This window comes from Strix uralensis, chromosome 1, assembly GCF_047716275.1.
Source record: "Strix uralensis isolate ZFMK-TIS-50842 chromosome 1, bStrUra1, whole genome shotgun sequence".
Classification (NCBI taxonomy): domain Eukaryota; kingdom Metazoa; phylum Chordata; class Aves; order Strigiformes; family Strigidae; genus Strix; species Strix uralensis.
This window is the reverse complement of record NC_133972.1, coordinates 102,819,037-102,836,203: the sequence shown is the minus strand read 5'-3', so window position 1 is coordinate 102,836,203 and position 17,167 is coordinate 102,819,037. Positions and strand designations below refer to the sequence as shown.

At 36.4% G+C, this 17,167-nt stretch overlaps 1 protein-coding gene across 3 annotated transcripts in view; it reads left to right on the top strand.

The window, feature by feature from the left end:
• PTPN3 (protein tyrosine phosphatase non-receptor type 3) overlaps nucleotides 1-17,167 on the top strand; it is a 136,288-nt gene that overhangs the window by 80,880 nt on the left and 38,241 nt on the right. For all 3 annotated transcript variants that reach the window (XM_074875510.1, XM_074875519.1, XM_074875528.1), the window contains 3 exons: nucleotides 2,118-2,252; nucleotides 3,770-3,946; nucleotides 15,212-15,235. In XM_074875510.1, the coding sequence (XP_074731611.1) occupies nucleotides 2,118-2,252; nucleotides 3,770-3,946; nucleotides 15,212-15,235 (336 nt within the window). The remainder of the gene's footprint in view (nucleotides 1-2,117; nucleotides 2,253-3,769; nucleotides 3,947-15,211; nucleotides 15,236-17,167) is intronic.

Below are 17,167 nucleotides of genomic sequence, written 5' to 3'. Positions count from 1 at the left end.
CTTTCTTGTATTATATTCTTCTACACTTGTGTGAGGCATATATCTTAGCGTTTATTGCATCAGTTCAAATAGTTGAACTCTTGCAACCCTGTAGTACAATTTCTTATTTGCACATCTCTGTGCCCTTCTCGTTTCTCTTAGCTTAAGGCACTAGTGGAATCCCATTTAAATTAGGCTGCCGAGTTGCAGTAAATCACCTTATTCTAAGGGCAGGCTGAATCAGATCTCCCAGATTCTGAGAAGTAAGTTCATTCAACATTTCTGGACTGAATGCTGAATAACGTCTCCTAGGCACTTTCTTATTTCTTGCTGAAAAGCTAAAAATGTACCTATTTTTTCACAAAGGATAACCTCAGTAATAGATGGGAGCAGGGAGCCGTCACCTCAAGATACTACATCCCATTCCAGGAAGGCATTGGCAGCCTCTCAGTATGTTTGCTGAGAAATATCTGAAAAGCAGCTACTTGCAGGAGATTGTTATGTACCTTAACTGAAATATTGAGAGAATATCTTGTTAAAGTGATTCAGTGGTCAGGGTTAGAGGTTTACGCTTAGGGCTCTGGCTTCCATCACACGAGTTACGTTGCACCTCAAAAGTCACCTGCGTTGGAAAATGCATGAACAGGCACTTGTAAAAAAGGAAAGCTGATTAATGCAAAATATGTGGAATTCTTCAAGATGCATTTTTTGTAAAATATCCTTTTTTTCCCACTTCCCCTTTCTGCACCACCCATGTAAGGCTTCTTTGAAAGAAGTCTTTGTTTTTGTAGACCAGAGCAGTTGGTGCCTTGTCACTGGTATTCAGAAGACTTACAGAAATAGAATGGATAATACAGGCAAAAGCTTTTCCTGAGTTCATGGACTACTAAGCTTAAAAACATACATGGGTAACTGATTTTGATATGTAGACACTTCATATTAAGTTTTCCCTCATTTTTTTAAACTGGGAGAAGATTTAAAAGTACACATTTAGAAGATGAAGGAATTAATTTGCTTCAAAATCATGAACAAGATACATAAAGTACTTAAGAATGTAAAAAAAGTTTTGGGTTGCTTTTTCTCTTTTATTTGTATAAACAAAAAGCAGTACAATGTAAAGCATACTTAAGGTTTGATATTAGCGTAAGTAATAACCACAGCACAAACAACTTTTTTTATGCTATGTAAAATTGCGACATTTCATCTCTGTAGTAAAGTCCTTGCATACTCTGCTATCCCAGCCTCCCATTATGGAGGACTCAGGACTCAGTGATCCGTAGGTGGTTTATCTGTAATTTGTAAGTTGCTTCTTTTCTATGAGAAATCCTAGGCCTGTAACCTTGAGGATGAGTAGCTTATCTCTGTTTTGTGGAATGCTGTGTAAAAAGATGCATAAAAGCTAGTTTATCTCTGTTTTGATCTACTTCAAAAAATTCTTTATAATGTAAAATTCCATTAGTAAGGTATTTTTATTGCTTTCCTAGATGAGGTTCTGGTTCTGATGCAACTCTTACCAGGTTCTTGTCACAAGAAGCAGCCAGACTTGGAGATCCCCCTTTCATGTCAGATGGTTTATTCCTATATAATACTCTAATGGTTTCTTCCTGTAAGGAACACATCACTCAAATGTGGCTTCCTTCTGGAAATAGTGAGTGGTCTGTTGTAGCTCTTATTTGCTGAGGCAGCAGGTAGATGGCCAAAGTAGTGCTGTGCTCAGTGAAGCCATTAGTGAATTGTTACCTCTTTATGAGTTTTAGCAGGGAACACCTAAAACCTTTTGCCTGTATCTGAACCGTGTTTTGTCAGGCAGTCAGTTCAGTGCCAATAGGACATACCAAATTTCCTGTTTTCCCCTCCATTTTCTTAAACACAATTGGGTTAAAAATAACTCTCAGAAAAAGTTATTTTTACCCAGGCTTGTGATTAGCATTGTAGCAGGGATTAACAAATAGTTTTATTGTCACAAGTGAAGGATAGCAAACGGGTCTGTGAGAATATAAATGCATAAATAAGGAGGGGTAAACACAGGGAACTCTTTAAAACACATGAATTATAAAATTTGCTTTCATAAGCATATTTTATTCCATTTAAGTTTTCTATGCAAAATAATTCACATACAGTTTTTTATTTCTTTTCAGGTCTGTAAACAGCCAGTACTGCAGAAAAGTTATAGGTGGGATGGTTTGGAACCCATCTATGAGACGATCTTTATCTGTTGAGCATCTAGAGACCAAAAGCCTTCCTTCTCGATCACCTCCTGTTACCCCTAATTGGTAAATCCGGTTTCAGCCTTTTCCATACCTTCCAGCCTCTTACCTTTTCTAGTTGTATGTGCTGTAGCAGAGTAAGTAAGTAGTGTGTACCTATATATTTAGTCATTGTTATTCTGAAAATATATATGGTGACAAAAGAGTGGGTGTCACCTCAACTTTAGCAAGGCTTTTGATACTCTCTGCCAAAATTTTATACCCAAGTTAAGACATTATGTTCTGGAAAGGTGAACAAGAAGATGGTTTAAAAAAAAAATAAAAATGGTTGGATGACTGGACTCAGAGAGGAGTTGTTAATGAGTCATTCTCTACCTGGAGGCCAATAACAAGTGGAGTACTGCAGGATTCTATCTTGGGACCTGTCCTGCCTAACATTTTTATGACCTGGAGGAGGCAATGGAGTGCTTGCTCAAAGTTTTCGGAGGACACCAAACTGGGGAGATGAGCTAATGAGCTTGGGGGCAGGGCTACTATCCAAAGCGACCTTGATAGTCTGGAGAAATGGGCCAATAGGAACTGTAAGAAATTCAGTGAAGACAAGTGCAAAATCCTGGGAAGGAAGAACCCAGTGCAACAGTATTGTTTGCAATGCAACTCTCTGCAAAAATCTTTGTAGGCAGCAAGCTGTACATGAGCTGTCTGGTGTGCCCTGGCAGCAGAGAAGTCCATAGCAACCTGGCAGTATTAACAGAAGCACAGATAGTAGAATGAGGGAAGTGATTATCCCCTTTTAGCTCAGCATTCCTTAGACCTTATTAGAATGCTGCAGCCACTTTTGTGTCCACTAAAACAAGACAGACACTGACAAACTGGAGTGAGCTCAGCAAAGGTCACCAGCCACCGAGGTAGTCAGGAGGCTGGAGCACTTACCCTATGAGGAGAAGCTGATACAACTGCACTTACTGAGCCTGGAGAAGCAAGGGTTTCCCAGAAGCCTAATAATGGCCTAGCAATACTTAGGAGGCAACTAACTAGATGATGAGGCCAGGTTTTTCAGTGTTGCATGGTGAGAGCATGAAGCACAGGTGTGTGTTGAACAAGAGCACCTCTGTCTGGACATAATGAAAAACTGCTCCACCACAAGGACAGCTGAGCAGTGGTTGCTTAGAGAAGCTGTGCAGTCTCCATCCTTCAAGTCTTGAGATCTTTTGAGGTCTTTTGGATAAAGCCTTAAGCAGCATGCTTTGACTTCAGTTGACCCTGCACTAGCAGGAGGTTGGACTAGATAACCTCCATAGGTCCCTTCCAACCTGGATTATCCTATGATTAAAACTTTGACAATACAGATAGCATTTTAGAGAGGGGAAAAAACCAAATCAGTTGAGTGTACTGAACCTAGCAGCATGTGATTGCCTAGTATACCATACAAAATGTTTAAAAATTGAGTATTAAAGTAAAACCTGTAGGCCTATCACAAAGATTTTGGCACATAGATTGCAATAGGATAGAAATTTCACTTTGATAAAGTTTTATAAATTATTCTGATCTTACAACTTGTGTTTGTGTTCCTTATTTTTAAGGCGGAGTCCTAGACTACGTCATGAAATTCGTAAACCACGACACTCATCTGTAGATAACCTTACAAATGAGATTAGTTATATTACTGAAACGGAGGATGTTTTTTATACATATAAGGGCTCTCCAACATCAAAGGACAGTGATTCAGAGTTCTTTCAGAACCGTAGTCCACAGAGGAGGTAAGGACTTCTGCAAACAATTTATTGCCTACTTTGATTTTTTTAAAAACACCAAAAAAACCCCCAAACAGCTTTAGTATAAAACAATCATCATTGGTTATAATATTAAAACGAGTTCAAACAGTTTTGTGTTTGGATAAGCTTTATTTTGACAAATTGCTAAACTGCAAATGCCATGATACAAAATGACAAGTTAAAAACAAACCATCCCTTCATCTGTAAACAATTCTCAGCAGTTAAGTTGGCAGCAAAATTAGAGAATCTATTAAGGCATGCCTGTCCATAACTGTAATATCCTGTTTCCTAGTAGCTTCTGCAACCCTTTCCTACCTGTTATAAACTTCTCCTTTTTTGGTGGGGTGGGGGTGGGGATGGTGGTGAGACTTACTGAAGTCTTCTAAGAGTTTGCTTATGTTCCACATCATCAGCTCAGCATCATCAGTTGAAAGAGGTAATGCATTTGAGTAAACCCCAGAACATAATGTTAACGATCATCAATCTCTTTCTTCCTCGGAGGAACTGTAGATTGCTATTCTAAAGGCAGTCTGCTTTTTGCCTCGAGGCATTTTTGCTGTATTCCTTGAGGATCAACTTTGTTCTCCCCTGTATCGGTCTAACCACTGCTAAGTTTGCTTCCAGGGCTTGAAGCACCTATCTTTGTGTGCTGATTATTTGTTTGCTCTTATATTACATTTTATATATGGCTTCACTCTTATCTTACAGAGGCACTTCTTAATGAATAACTTCAGATTAACACAATATTAACTTCAGAAATAATGTGCAAAGTCATTGATTTTTCAGTCTCAAAGAGAAAACAGCTACCTTAAAACTTTCAGCTGGGGAGAATACTGTATATTAAAATGCAGGTTCCTTTGTAATGTTACAAAAGGAAAATGGTTTCTAGTGATTGCTAGTGACTTTAAGGCAAGATGTATTTTGAGAAGCAATGTATTAATGGAAGCTGATAAGACTCATCTACCTCTGATAGTGTGCAACTACTAACTGTAGCTTTAAACTGGATTTAAACTGTTTTCTTCAAATATTAATACAATCATAATGTTACTACATTGCAGTAGAGAGGTTTCTATGAAAGAAGGGAAAAATTAACATGTTGTAACATTTGTTAACATCTGGAGTTTGTCACTGTGGTGTTTTAAAGTGTTTTTCTATTTTTCTGACTGGGTCAGATGAACATTAGTACTAATAGTGTCAGTAATAGCTATGATAATATATCAAAGTGATGCCTTTAGATGTTGTGAAGTCACAGATAGGAAGCCATGTCTTTCTTGTGTTTTAACATTTACAGATTATACACTTTTAGAAGTATTTTCTGATTAAAAATAGTGAGGCAGACCATAAGAGGAGATAATGAGGGTAGAAACTGTAGACAGAAAACTAAGTTCCCGTGCTGTGTTCTATGACTGGTGGATTGTGTCCTGCCAGTTAGCGTGTTCTTTTTTCTTTTATTTTCCTTTTTCTTTTCTTCCCCTGTAGTTTTTTTTTCCTTTCCTTCCTGTTTCAGCTATCCTATGCCTACTGAGAATGGAGTGGGAAAGCCTGCTTTTGTGCTGTTTCTCAGACAGTGAAAATAGGATGTTCTAATTTTGAAAATAGCACATTCATTTATTTTCTGAGCTTACTGTGGAGAAGATTACTGTTATTACCTCATAAACCAAATTTTGTATATGTCTTATCCTCAACGCATTCTTGATTTCCTGGGTATGTTTATAATATTTGATACTCTGCAGGTAACTGAAAAAATGTTTACATAAATCTGATGAATTTAAGTTCAAAGTGTGTGTTTTGAAAGGAGAATGTAATGCATGGAATGAATGATCCCTTGTTATATTGACTGTTAGAATTCTGTGAAGTAAAACGGTCATTGATACTTTCCTTTTGAACAATTGAGGTAAAATATACAGTAACCATACAAATAAAAAAAGTTTCCTCTCTGCACTGAAGTTTTCAACAGTTTGTCAGTCCACATTCCAGCTTTTCTTCTTTTATATTCTTACAGTAGTTATTACTTGCCTCACTCCCCTTGTTGAAAGATGTAAAATAAAATCAGTTATATATGCATAGTAAAGTCTTTCTTTACCTAAATGCTTTATTGAAAGAGGGAATCTTACTCTATCAGCTAAATCTATTTTATAAGAAAAAAGTTTAACTTGCGTATCTTTGGTATTAAATATGGATACTTGTCCTGGACTTTTGCCGCACTTCAGAAATATTTAGATATCAACTATAAAACACCTTGCAGTGTACTGATAAACTTTTTTAAAGCCAACTTACCTATTTTTGCCATGCTGGTCTCTAGTGGGTTTGAGTTGACATAATTGAAACATGTTATGGAAAAAAGCAGATTTGCAATTTCAATATTTCTTTTTCATTAGAGGAGAGCCAGGCATAGCTTCTCACAGTCTAACATACATTGTCTTTAGAGGGCTGTCTTTTTACTGCCTAGCCTCCTGTTTGAGACTATCAAAAAAAGGTGTTAGTTAATGCTAATTATAACTAATTAATAACTTTGGTATGAAAAAATCTGAAACATTTTTGGAAATTACTAGCTAAGAACTGCAAGACCCTGATTTTTAGCTGCTGAATTGTTATGTCTGGAACCTCAAATCTTAATTATAATCATGCAGCTGCTTGATTTTGTAAACTAAATATGTTCACAGAAATGTCAGTTTCTGTATATGAAGCTCAAGACTGTGCAAGCTGCAGTTAGCACAGGATATGGCTCTTCTCTGTTTTTCAGGCTGCTGTCAGCATTTCAGGGGTGGGGGGATAGTTTTCAACTGTTTCCCTTCAGCCCCTGGGTAAGGTCTTAAGTCCTTTTTGTCAAAAGGACAAGTGGTCCAAGGCAGACCTGCCTTCAGACTGATCTGTTGTGATATAGTGCTTTTTGAGACAAATACATAGGTAAAACTTGTACAACAAGACTTGCTGTGTACCTAACCCTACCAAGGCATGCTTGGAATCTTGGTGGGTATCAGAACTGTAGAAGCCACCACTGCTGGCAGAGTTACCTACACCTGCATTAATTTCCCTATATACATTTTTTTGCCTCCTGACAATACCAAGTATAATTACTTTCTTAATAATTGATTTTATTCCTTGCTGTGTTTACTCACTTAAGGGAATCAATCAAGTTCTATTTTCTTTCTATAAAACAGTACACAATTTAGAAGACAAATTATGTGGAACAGCTTTTAGTTTAGAGACCATAAAACATATCAGTTAACATTCCTTCTTCTGTTTCTTTAAATGCACTGTATGAACATGTCAACACCTAGAACTATGTTTACTGTTAAATACTTTAAATGAGCATGCTGGAGATGAGGGTCAAGAATATTTTGTCATTGGTTATATTGTTTCTCTGAAAAACACAGTGATTGTTTTAATGTGCTTTATGTGAATGTTCAGTCTTCTAACTGAAATTGAGATATATCTTTCAGACTCTGACTGGAAAAAAGAAAATTAGAAAACAGAGCAAACCATGCGCTTAGGTGAACTACAGAAAACCAGGGCAAGCTTGTGAGTCTTGTTTGGTGTAGCTTGACTGCTGCTACCCAAATTATCTAAGGTACTTTCACATTCAAGTACAATTTGAGGCTCAGACATAGTGAAAGGAAGCAATTTTTCTCTCTGAGATTAGTGTCTGCAGAAAAGATTGGAGCTGTCTATTACATATGTATTATAGACAAAAAATTGCTCTAATCCCAAATTAACATATATTAAATAGAGCTTTATTCACAGGGCATGAATAGGTTTGCCTATCTAAGCCAACTATCTCAAATCATAGCTGCATACAAAACCTGTCATCAAAGACAGTGCTGAAGAGGACTTGAAGAGGATTTTTGTTTAGCCCAGGGCTCCCTTAGCCTTTGTGAAGAAAGCCTCCCCTGTCAGTTCTTTCTCCTCTTTGTTGCCCTGCTGCTGTGCATCTCATCTGACTGCTACTGCCACTGAAAAATTAACACTAACTCAGACATAGAGCCCACACTGAACCTTCTGAAGTCTCATAGGTTGCTTTCTGTGTTATACCATGCTTTGTTATGGCTGTACCTCAGCAGTTCAGAACAGGTAATCCAGTCTATCTTCTGACTGTGTGTTGTCATCACTGTATTTATCCCATGCCCTGCATGTGTATGCATATGATACTACTATGATTTTGTTTTTAAAATGATTTCAAGAATAATTTTGAAATAAAACATACTAATTAGTAGGTGCACTTATTTGATAACTGTTTTTCAGTTAAAATTCTTTCCCTAGTCTTGTCTTCAGTTCCCCTGAAGATATTTTTCTTGAGAGATTTACATTTTCTTCTTTGAAGACCAGCTGCTACTGACCTACTACATTTCTTATTTTAAGCAAAGTAGAAAACGTGTCTCTGTTTTGTGAGGTTACATATCTTATCTTCAGATATCCTTAAACACGGAGATATACATTAGGGAAGAGTTATGAAGTCTTACGGCTTTCCTTTAAGATAGAAAATAAATTAAGTTCTATTGTGAGGCTTTATTATTTCTAAAGCTATCTCTGTGGAAAAGCTGTTTTAATTTGGGTTTTTTTCAAAGTTGTGTCATACCAACAGGCTACCTGGCATAAATCCATCCTGACCATCTGCTGTCCTGATAGGTAGCCTGCATAGAACTCCTGGAAGAGGTTGCCTTTGAGAAAAACCTTTTGCTTTCAGTGGAACAGGTTTAAACAACATCTGGTTATTTTTAAAGTCAGGCTGATGGACTTCTGCAGGGAATTCTTTTTGATTATAATTTTTCCTTTTTTTAGCCTGGCATAGTATCTGAAGATTACCACTGTTGCAGTCTGTCTTGATAAAGGTACCACTGCAGTTGCCGAATTTGGAATAAAGAAAGCCTCACTGGTGTAGAGGAACAAATCTTCATTACTGATTTGCCTTTCTATGACACTAATGCAATCTATATGCTACTGTGTCATTTAAGGGCAAAAGGCTACAGTGAAAATGAAGTAGTCATATTGAAGTATGTGACATTGTTTCAAGACCAGGTTGGAAAGTTGCAAAATATCTTTGATTTAAGCAATAACCTTCAAATCTAAGTTGGCTTTAACTGGGGTAATAGACTGATTACATTTTAGAATCAAGTACTCTGACATGCTTGATCTTGTATCAGATATTAGGTTTTGTCTTGAAAGGCTGCATTGTCCATTCCCAGTGCAAGTTCTGGGTCTCAGTATTGAGATCTTTAAGGAAAAAAAAAATGCTTATCACGCTCAGTAGTTCATGTGTAGGATTCTTCACCAATGAGCTGTTACAAGAACAGAAAAAAAACTTGAAAGAAACTAGCTTACCCTTTACCTTCAAGTAAATAAGTGAAAATTCAAATGACTAAAGTAAGTTTGCTTCTTTCTTTATGTTCAAGTATTTGTTGTAAATTAAAAATCTGTAGATATAAATGTTTTGGTAATATGCATTTTAAACACTTGGTGAACTTAAAATACCAAGGTCCAAGGTTTGCCATGAAAACATAAAGACGTGTAACCAAGTAGTATTTAAGGAGCTCTAAACTTTAAATTTCCCTGTATGCTCCTTTCCTTTTTCTCAAGGATCTTTTGGTGCCTGAGGTGTGATACAGATGTTCACACTTCACAGTGCAATGAGAAATGAAAGTGAATGAATGAATGACAAGAAATAAAAACTAAAAACCACTGTGTTCTTTAATGCTCTTAACCTCCAAGAACCCAGCTACAGGAAGCTGCATGGTTTTCCACCAGCTACTATGAAGAGGGAAGAGTATCCTCCACTCTTTCCTGTTTATGGATTTAAGGTTTTAATCTGGCTTTGTGGGAAGACCATGCATTGTTGCCAACATCCACGCTTGCCCCCTAACTGAATGTTGTCTCATTAAAGCAAGCTGGTGTTTCTTTCGGACAAGGTGTTAGATGCAAAGGGTTACTGAAACAAACAGGTTTCCATGCGGTTCAGGATAATCTTATTCATGTTGCCTGTGCGGGACCAATTTCTCCTTTGTATGAGGAACAGCTTATTTTTGACCTTGTAAATTCATGTTTAAGGGCTTGTGCTTTTTAAAACATTTTTTATACTATAGATGGAATAGTTTGGAGTGGTTTAATATATCTGTTGCTGGCCCTCTTGATGCCTTTATTTTTTGAACAAACTTTCCTGAGTGGAAAGAGTACTTAATAAGAATATATAAATTTAACTATGTATATAAGGTGCTATCTCAAGGGAAAAAATAACTGGATTATTGGCTTGAAAAAGTAACCTGATAAAGCTGTGTGTAGGGTCTTGCTACTTGAACTGTATTCAGTGTCTCTTGTTCACTCCGTAATTAAATAAACCAAAGATGTCTGTTTGGTTTGGAACAGCAGACTGCGTAGGAATAAGTGTTTTGGTAGTTTTTTAGAGTAGAGTCAGTGGCCTAACAGAAAAGATTAGCTGTGAAATTTTCTGTTTAACCAGAAAGGAGATTATTGTAAAACACTTTTCTAAGTGATAAGGTATAGTATCAGTCAGTAAGAAAAACTTACTGACAGATGAGGCATTATAAATCTTATATTTAGAGTCATACATTGATTGGTGAGGTAAATCTGGCTAGTTATTCATAGATGTGAGTGTATGATGTATGAGAGAGAGAACCAGAAGGCTGGGGTGGGGGTGAGGAGGTGTTGTGTCACACTGTTGCCTTACTCTGCCAGAAGAGGGTTATCAAGAATATGGAGCCAACTCTTCTTCGAGGTGCACAGCAAAAACATGTGAGCCAATGGACACAAGTTACAGCAAGGGAAATGATCAAAAGATGGTGGGAAAAGAAATCACACTGAGATTAGTTAAACCATTGTACACATTGACAGAAAGGTGGAGGTGTTTTCATCCTTTGAGAACCTCAAAACGCAATATGACAAGAGTCTGAACACTCTCATCCAGCCTTGATGTTGGCTGTTCCTTGAACAAGAGTTTAGGTGATCTCTCAAGATCCCTTCCAACCTAAATTACTTTAGGTCTACAATCCTACTTGTTATAAATGCAACATATTCCTGCATAAACTTTTCTCTTAAACATACTCGCAAAGCTATAAACCTCTTTAACTTGTATTCTAAAACTATCTGGTGATATAGATTGCATAATGTGTACAGTCCCAGAGTTGGAGGGGAAGGAAATGAAATGATGAACTAGTATACAAAAAGGAAATTCACTTGCACTGTGCTGTGAATTTCTGGAAGTGCATATACGCTCCTCGTATAAGTGTGATGCATCATCTGGTGAAGGTATTGCACTGAAAATAGATTTCCTGAACGTATGCTGTATTTGTTCAATTCTTTCAGCTTACCATTTTGATATACAATAAACTGTAGCTGCATAGTGAGCTTTGGTGAACGTACTATGGGAACACATCATTATTTTGACTAAAATGTAATTCCTTTTGTCAACAAAATTTTGAAAGCGTTACTGTTGATGAAAGTACACTTCAGAGATATCCAGCCAAGTCCTAGTAACTACTTTCTTAGTAGAAAATTGCAAATAATTTAATAAAACATTTTAAACTAAGTTATTTATCCTATACATCCTATCATATACAGATGTGATCAGGTCCTTGTTCTTACAATACCTGCTGCGTTTCACAAGAGTCTGTTGTCCTTGTTTGTGTACTTCAGCCTTTCTCAAGGAAGATGTCTTTCTAATACTAGGCAATAGATCTGAGAAAATTTCAATTAATTTCAAATTAGGGTTTTAAGACTGCTACTGATAGACTGAGTTTTACTGTGCTCTTCCACTCAAATATACATGGAAATAGTACATGTATATATTTTGCTTACATATAAACATTCCTTTTTATATATATCCTTATTAAAATGTACTACACTTTTCTTGCCAGTTCAAAAAACCAATCATTTCACATCCAAAAAGAAAGTCTCAAAATTGAATTGCAAATCTGTGACAAGGCAAATTTTGCAGCAAACCAAGCCGTTGCAGAGTACATGAAACTTTCATGGAAAGTCAGTAAACTTGGAATATGGTCAATAGAGGCAATGTAGAGTAACTGAAAGTATCCTTTTATGGGTGATGGCAGCAGCTTACAAATGTGAATGTTTGGAATTTATAGAAAACCACTGGAAAACTTGTGTATCCCCTGAAGTCCTCAAGTTTTTCTGTAATGGTAATCTTAAGTGTGCAACACAAAGAATCTACATGGCCTTCTTACATAGTCATTCTGTTCATAGAAATGCTGAACAATCTGTATATACATTTCTCTAAAGGCAGCAAAAAGGTGTTGCTGCAAATATCTTCCACTTATTTGGGGTATGAAGAATAATCCCAGTTTTAATGGCGAGTTCTCAGAAAAGTGGTGATAATGGAAGTGCTGGCACACTATCTCTCCAGCCCTGCAGGTGTTACAATAAAAGAAGCTTTAAGAACATCAAGAACAGCGCAAGGGCAAAACCTACAGATGTTTCCTTCAGTTGTTTGTGAAGAGGGAGTTTTGCTACAGTGCTATTGTTTCAGTTGTCCCTTTTCTCTTGGGGTTTTACTCCACTGTAGTTTATCATTCTCAGTTCTCAGAATAGCAGAATTCCCTGGTAGGGCACACCAAAATGGGGAGGAGGGGTCTTTCCTTAAGACCTTTCCTTTCTGTCCTCCTGACAGAGAGGAGAGTTAGACTTTTCAACGTAAAGAGTTTTATTATGAAGATGATTGCCAACAGAGCAATCCATAGTGAGTGAAAGATTGAAATGGCATCATTTTAGTTATATTGTGGAGTAAGGAAGAGAAATTACCTGCAGTTTTAAAGTGTTTGCTTGTTAGCTGCACCAATGGAAAGCTTAATCTCCTTGCAAGGAAGGGCTCTCTTTCTTGATGAAAAAGTTGAATGGCTGGTGTGGTGAGTGTTGTGTTTTACTGACTTAAAATATGGTGCTTGTCATATGTTGTGAAATGAGGAATATAGATTAGTAAAATGTGGAATGCTGTATAGATAGAAAAGGTCATCTAGTTATTCATGTTTAAGGTACTTTATCATACTGGTGAGTAAATAAATGCTGGAAACACTGTTTAACTGAGTTGCAGAGCAAAATTCTGCAGCTCTAGCATGCTGAGCTACCAAGGACTTTAGGAAGACAGAGCTGCATTGTCCCTGATGAATTCTTCTGAGCCTTGAATTTGGTCGCTATGTAGGTCAAATTTTTGGTTACCTTTTTCCACTTTAAAAGGTTACAGAATGAATCAGTAACTCTTTCAGAGCTGATGTGTTTGAATTAAAGTGCAATATTTCAACATATAAACCTTCAGCAAATATTACGAAGAATTTATATCCCACATTTAAGTCTCAAAACGTATTACTGAGATGATGAAAAACTTGCTGTATGTTTATACACAGTATATGAATGGAAGCTCAAGTTGTGTTTTTTCTGTCTCAAAATACCTCGCATAGTGGGAGGAAAGAGGGGAGATAATATGTTAAAATAAAGACATTGCATCAATTTGAATCGGAATTCTGTGTGTGTAAATTTTTGGTGAAGACTTTTGAAAGGGTTAACTTATGGCAACTGGAATTCTACACAGAATTTGATAATAGAGCTATAGCTCTACTGTGGTAAAACATGGAAAAGATGTACAATTTTGTTGTTCTTTGCCTCACAAGGAAATCAATTAGCTTAAACAAAAATAAATTTAATGTTTCTTTATTTTTAGCATGACTTCCTAAGGAAATAAGGCTTATGTCATTGCACTGCCCATCTGCCTGTGTTCCCACTTGACAACATTTGGACGATTGCAGTCAAATCTAACGTAGGAGTCGAGTTTCAAAGATGCAAAGTTTTCTACAAGATTAATGAAAGTCAGTGACTAGGCAGAAAAAAACCCCCTTAAACTGACATTCTCTTCTCACTGAGCAATTATAGTACGAGTTCAGTAGTTGTCTGTTCCATTTAGCTGTGGGCTGGTCAGGCAGTGAGTGCATGTTGTGCACTGCTGGCACTTAGGGGGTAAAAATACTATGTGGAATGCTAACAAGGGGAATCAGAGGTTGAGGGGGAGAGTGGGGGTGGATGTCAGTGGAATCAGAAGGGGGGCATGACTGCAGTAAAATAGGAAGAAGTTTAGTGCTTTAAAAAAAAATTAAATGTACACACAACCCAAACGTCCACAAATTCTTAGGGAATCAAGCTTCACCGTCTCTGCTTCTCAAGGAAGAATTTCTTCATATTGTAGAATACATATAAGGAAATTTAGCTAGACTGATAATGCTGCTATTTTTACTGTAGTTTTGATAAAATGTAGTACATAATTCTTAGTATTAAGGTTGTTTTAGAGAACAAAACCTGAAAATTTAATTGTATACTGTGAATTGCCTCATATAACTTGACAATTTAACAACTGTACCTTCAAACCAAACTACTTCATGTTTGTGTTTTTCCAGCATGGACTTATATCACTCTGGGTTTTTTGGTCACTAGTTAATTAAATTTGTAAAGCTATCTCATCTGCCTTAAACTTACTTTGCTTTGCAAGCACCTTTTTGACAACTTTTACTTTCGAATTTATCTTAGTATTGCAGCTGTTGCTTTAATTAGTGTAATATAGTTTAGCTCACTGTTTCATGTGATTTCTGATGAAGCTAACTGAATGCCTTGATAAATGCTATGTACTGCAAATTTTGTTTTATTTTCTGTGCTAGATTATCCTCATCTGTGTAATCGCTTCTGCTTTAGTTATGCTTTGTCTTAAAGTTCTCCGTCAGCATGTGTTCTGCTCTGACATTATGAGAATAAGTGTTAGAAACTTCATGCTTCTGAAGCCACCTATGCTAGTTTCTTGTTACCAATACATAAAGATTTTGACACGTTTGACGTTTTACAAAATGCAGTCAGTGATATCTGTAGTCATTGTGATCCACATCTAAAACTTTCTTAAATGATGTAGTGTGCCTTGCTAAATAATTACCCCTGTAAACTCCTACATAGTTTAAGTTGCGGTAGCAGATGTGTGTTGTCTGTAGTTGGGCTTGTGCCAAAACTGGAAGTGAGTAGTTAGAGCTGTCCTGGGATTTTTGTGGACTGTTTCATAAATTCCATAATTGTCTGATTCAGACTTTCAGCATAGGATTAAGTATTCTTTAATTTACTGTGAGCACACCTTTTGGCTTTTATGCAGGTTTTTGTTTTTGGTTTTTTTTTTTTTTTTATTAGAGTTTAGATCTTGTTTTCCTGAAGATTTAACATAAATTCATTTACTGGTTTGTTTGGGTTCTTTTTTTTTAACAGGTCATCTGAACAAGAATCACCAAAGTGAGTTTTTCTTAAACTTTCTACTACAGAATCTCTAGCTTTAAGATATGTGATAAAATACATAACTTGAACTGATTTTTCAAAGTGTAGTGGTCTTGTATGGTTACAAGACACAAACAAATGTATAAACCAATGAAGATTGTAAAGATTTGTGGAAAAAAAAAGAAATTAAGTTTTTGGATCATGATGTGGAAAGTCTTAAGTGCTAATAGACTCCTAATCACTGTTAACATAAAAGTTGGTTAAAAACTGTAGTAAAAACTTAATGATACAAAAATCCACTGGTAAGTTTATCTGATAACTCTCTATATAGTGGCAGGAGGCATTAACTGAACTAATCTGTTATATTTTTCTGGTACTGTTAAATTTTTTCTACACTGAAAAATCATTATGATCTGTAATCTCAATTTGTAAGTGAAATTTTTTTTTAAATGACTATGTTCTGAAAAATTTATTATTTATACATACAGTGTTCCTCCTTGCTTAACAGTGACCTCACAGAAATTATGGAAAGTCCTGGAAGCTATCAGATAAAACCACAACTTTGACAGTATAATTCCTTTAAGCACCGTTATTGTTCACTACTTGAAAGTATTTTGAAATTATTGAGAGTGTTAAGTGAATAATATCTTCCAAACACTGAAAAAATATCTTCTGTAATAACTGAAAATTCTGCAAATGTTGCACAAAGCACTTCATCCCCATTGCCAAGTACATGTACTACAACTGAATATCCGAAATATTATGGCAACAATACATTTGCTTGATGGCACCTTTCAGAGCATTTACATTTGTTGCAGATTTCCACAAGCCGAGGAGCAAGTGTTTGCATTGTTAAAGTTTGTTGCAATGCAAGTGCTGTATGTTAAAAGCCTGCTTTTAGGGGATAAACTGTAATAACTAACAGCACATGTACTTCCAAGGATCAAATATGCTTCACTGCAGTGCAGTGTTCTTGCAAAAAGTACTGCCACTGAGCATGACAGATCATCGTGTAAGTGAAAAGTCTGTCTCCAGTGGGATAATACAGGTAGCTAGGACTCAGTTTCTGCCATACACAGCACTGTATAGGAAACTGCATCTGAGCTATACCTGAGCTTTCCCCAGGACAGAGATTTTCAGAGTATTATAAAGACAGAGCAGTGAGTTTGCATGGTACCTGTAAGTTTGGTCCAATTAAAGAAGGGGTTTAGTTTCATTAGAGGTCTGCATTTCATTCTTTTCATAAGAGGGCATGTAGCTAAATGAACATTTGAAAAGTCCTGGAGCACTACCAGGCAACTTGGCCAATTCTAAGATTTGAGGTATTTAATTACTGACTTTTGTTATCCTTGAATTTTAGGGTTCTTGAATCACTAGGCCAGGTTTGCACCCCAGTTTAATTCTGGGTCCTTCTACATGGTTATAACTACTTCAATGACAGACTATATTAACTGTAATTAAACCTTTCATTGTCACTTCATTTCCTGTTTCTCTGACAATTTAGCATAGCTTTTCTGCAAACCACCTTCTCCCAGAGGGAAAAGCACTCATAAGAGGAAGGAATGAAAAAAAAAAGTTCTTTGCAATAATGAGTGGAATCATAGCAAAAGGTTTTCATGGGTAGAATTGGCAACTGAAGTGCCTTTCCCCCAGGGTTCAGCTCTTTTCATGTTACTGTGATTTCCTGTACCATTGCAACAGTGTCTTTCATACCTAACATCCAAATGTTTTGCTAAAAATGTTTTTGCTACTCTATTTTTGTTTTGTCCGTTATTCTGGATGTCCCCTGATCAAATGATAGGCTTAGATCATACTCCAGTCCTGTTACCCTGCACCTCAAGAAGTAGTGTTAAATCTAAGTATAAAGTTGGCTCACGCTTTTAATGAGCAGTATATTTGTATGCTTTACTATTTAATTTAAGTATCTGGATAACCATACCTTTTTAATAT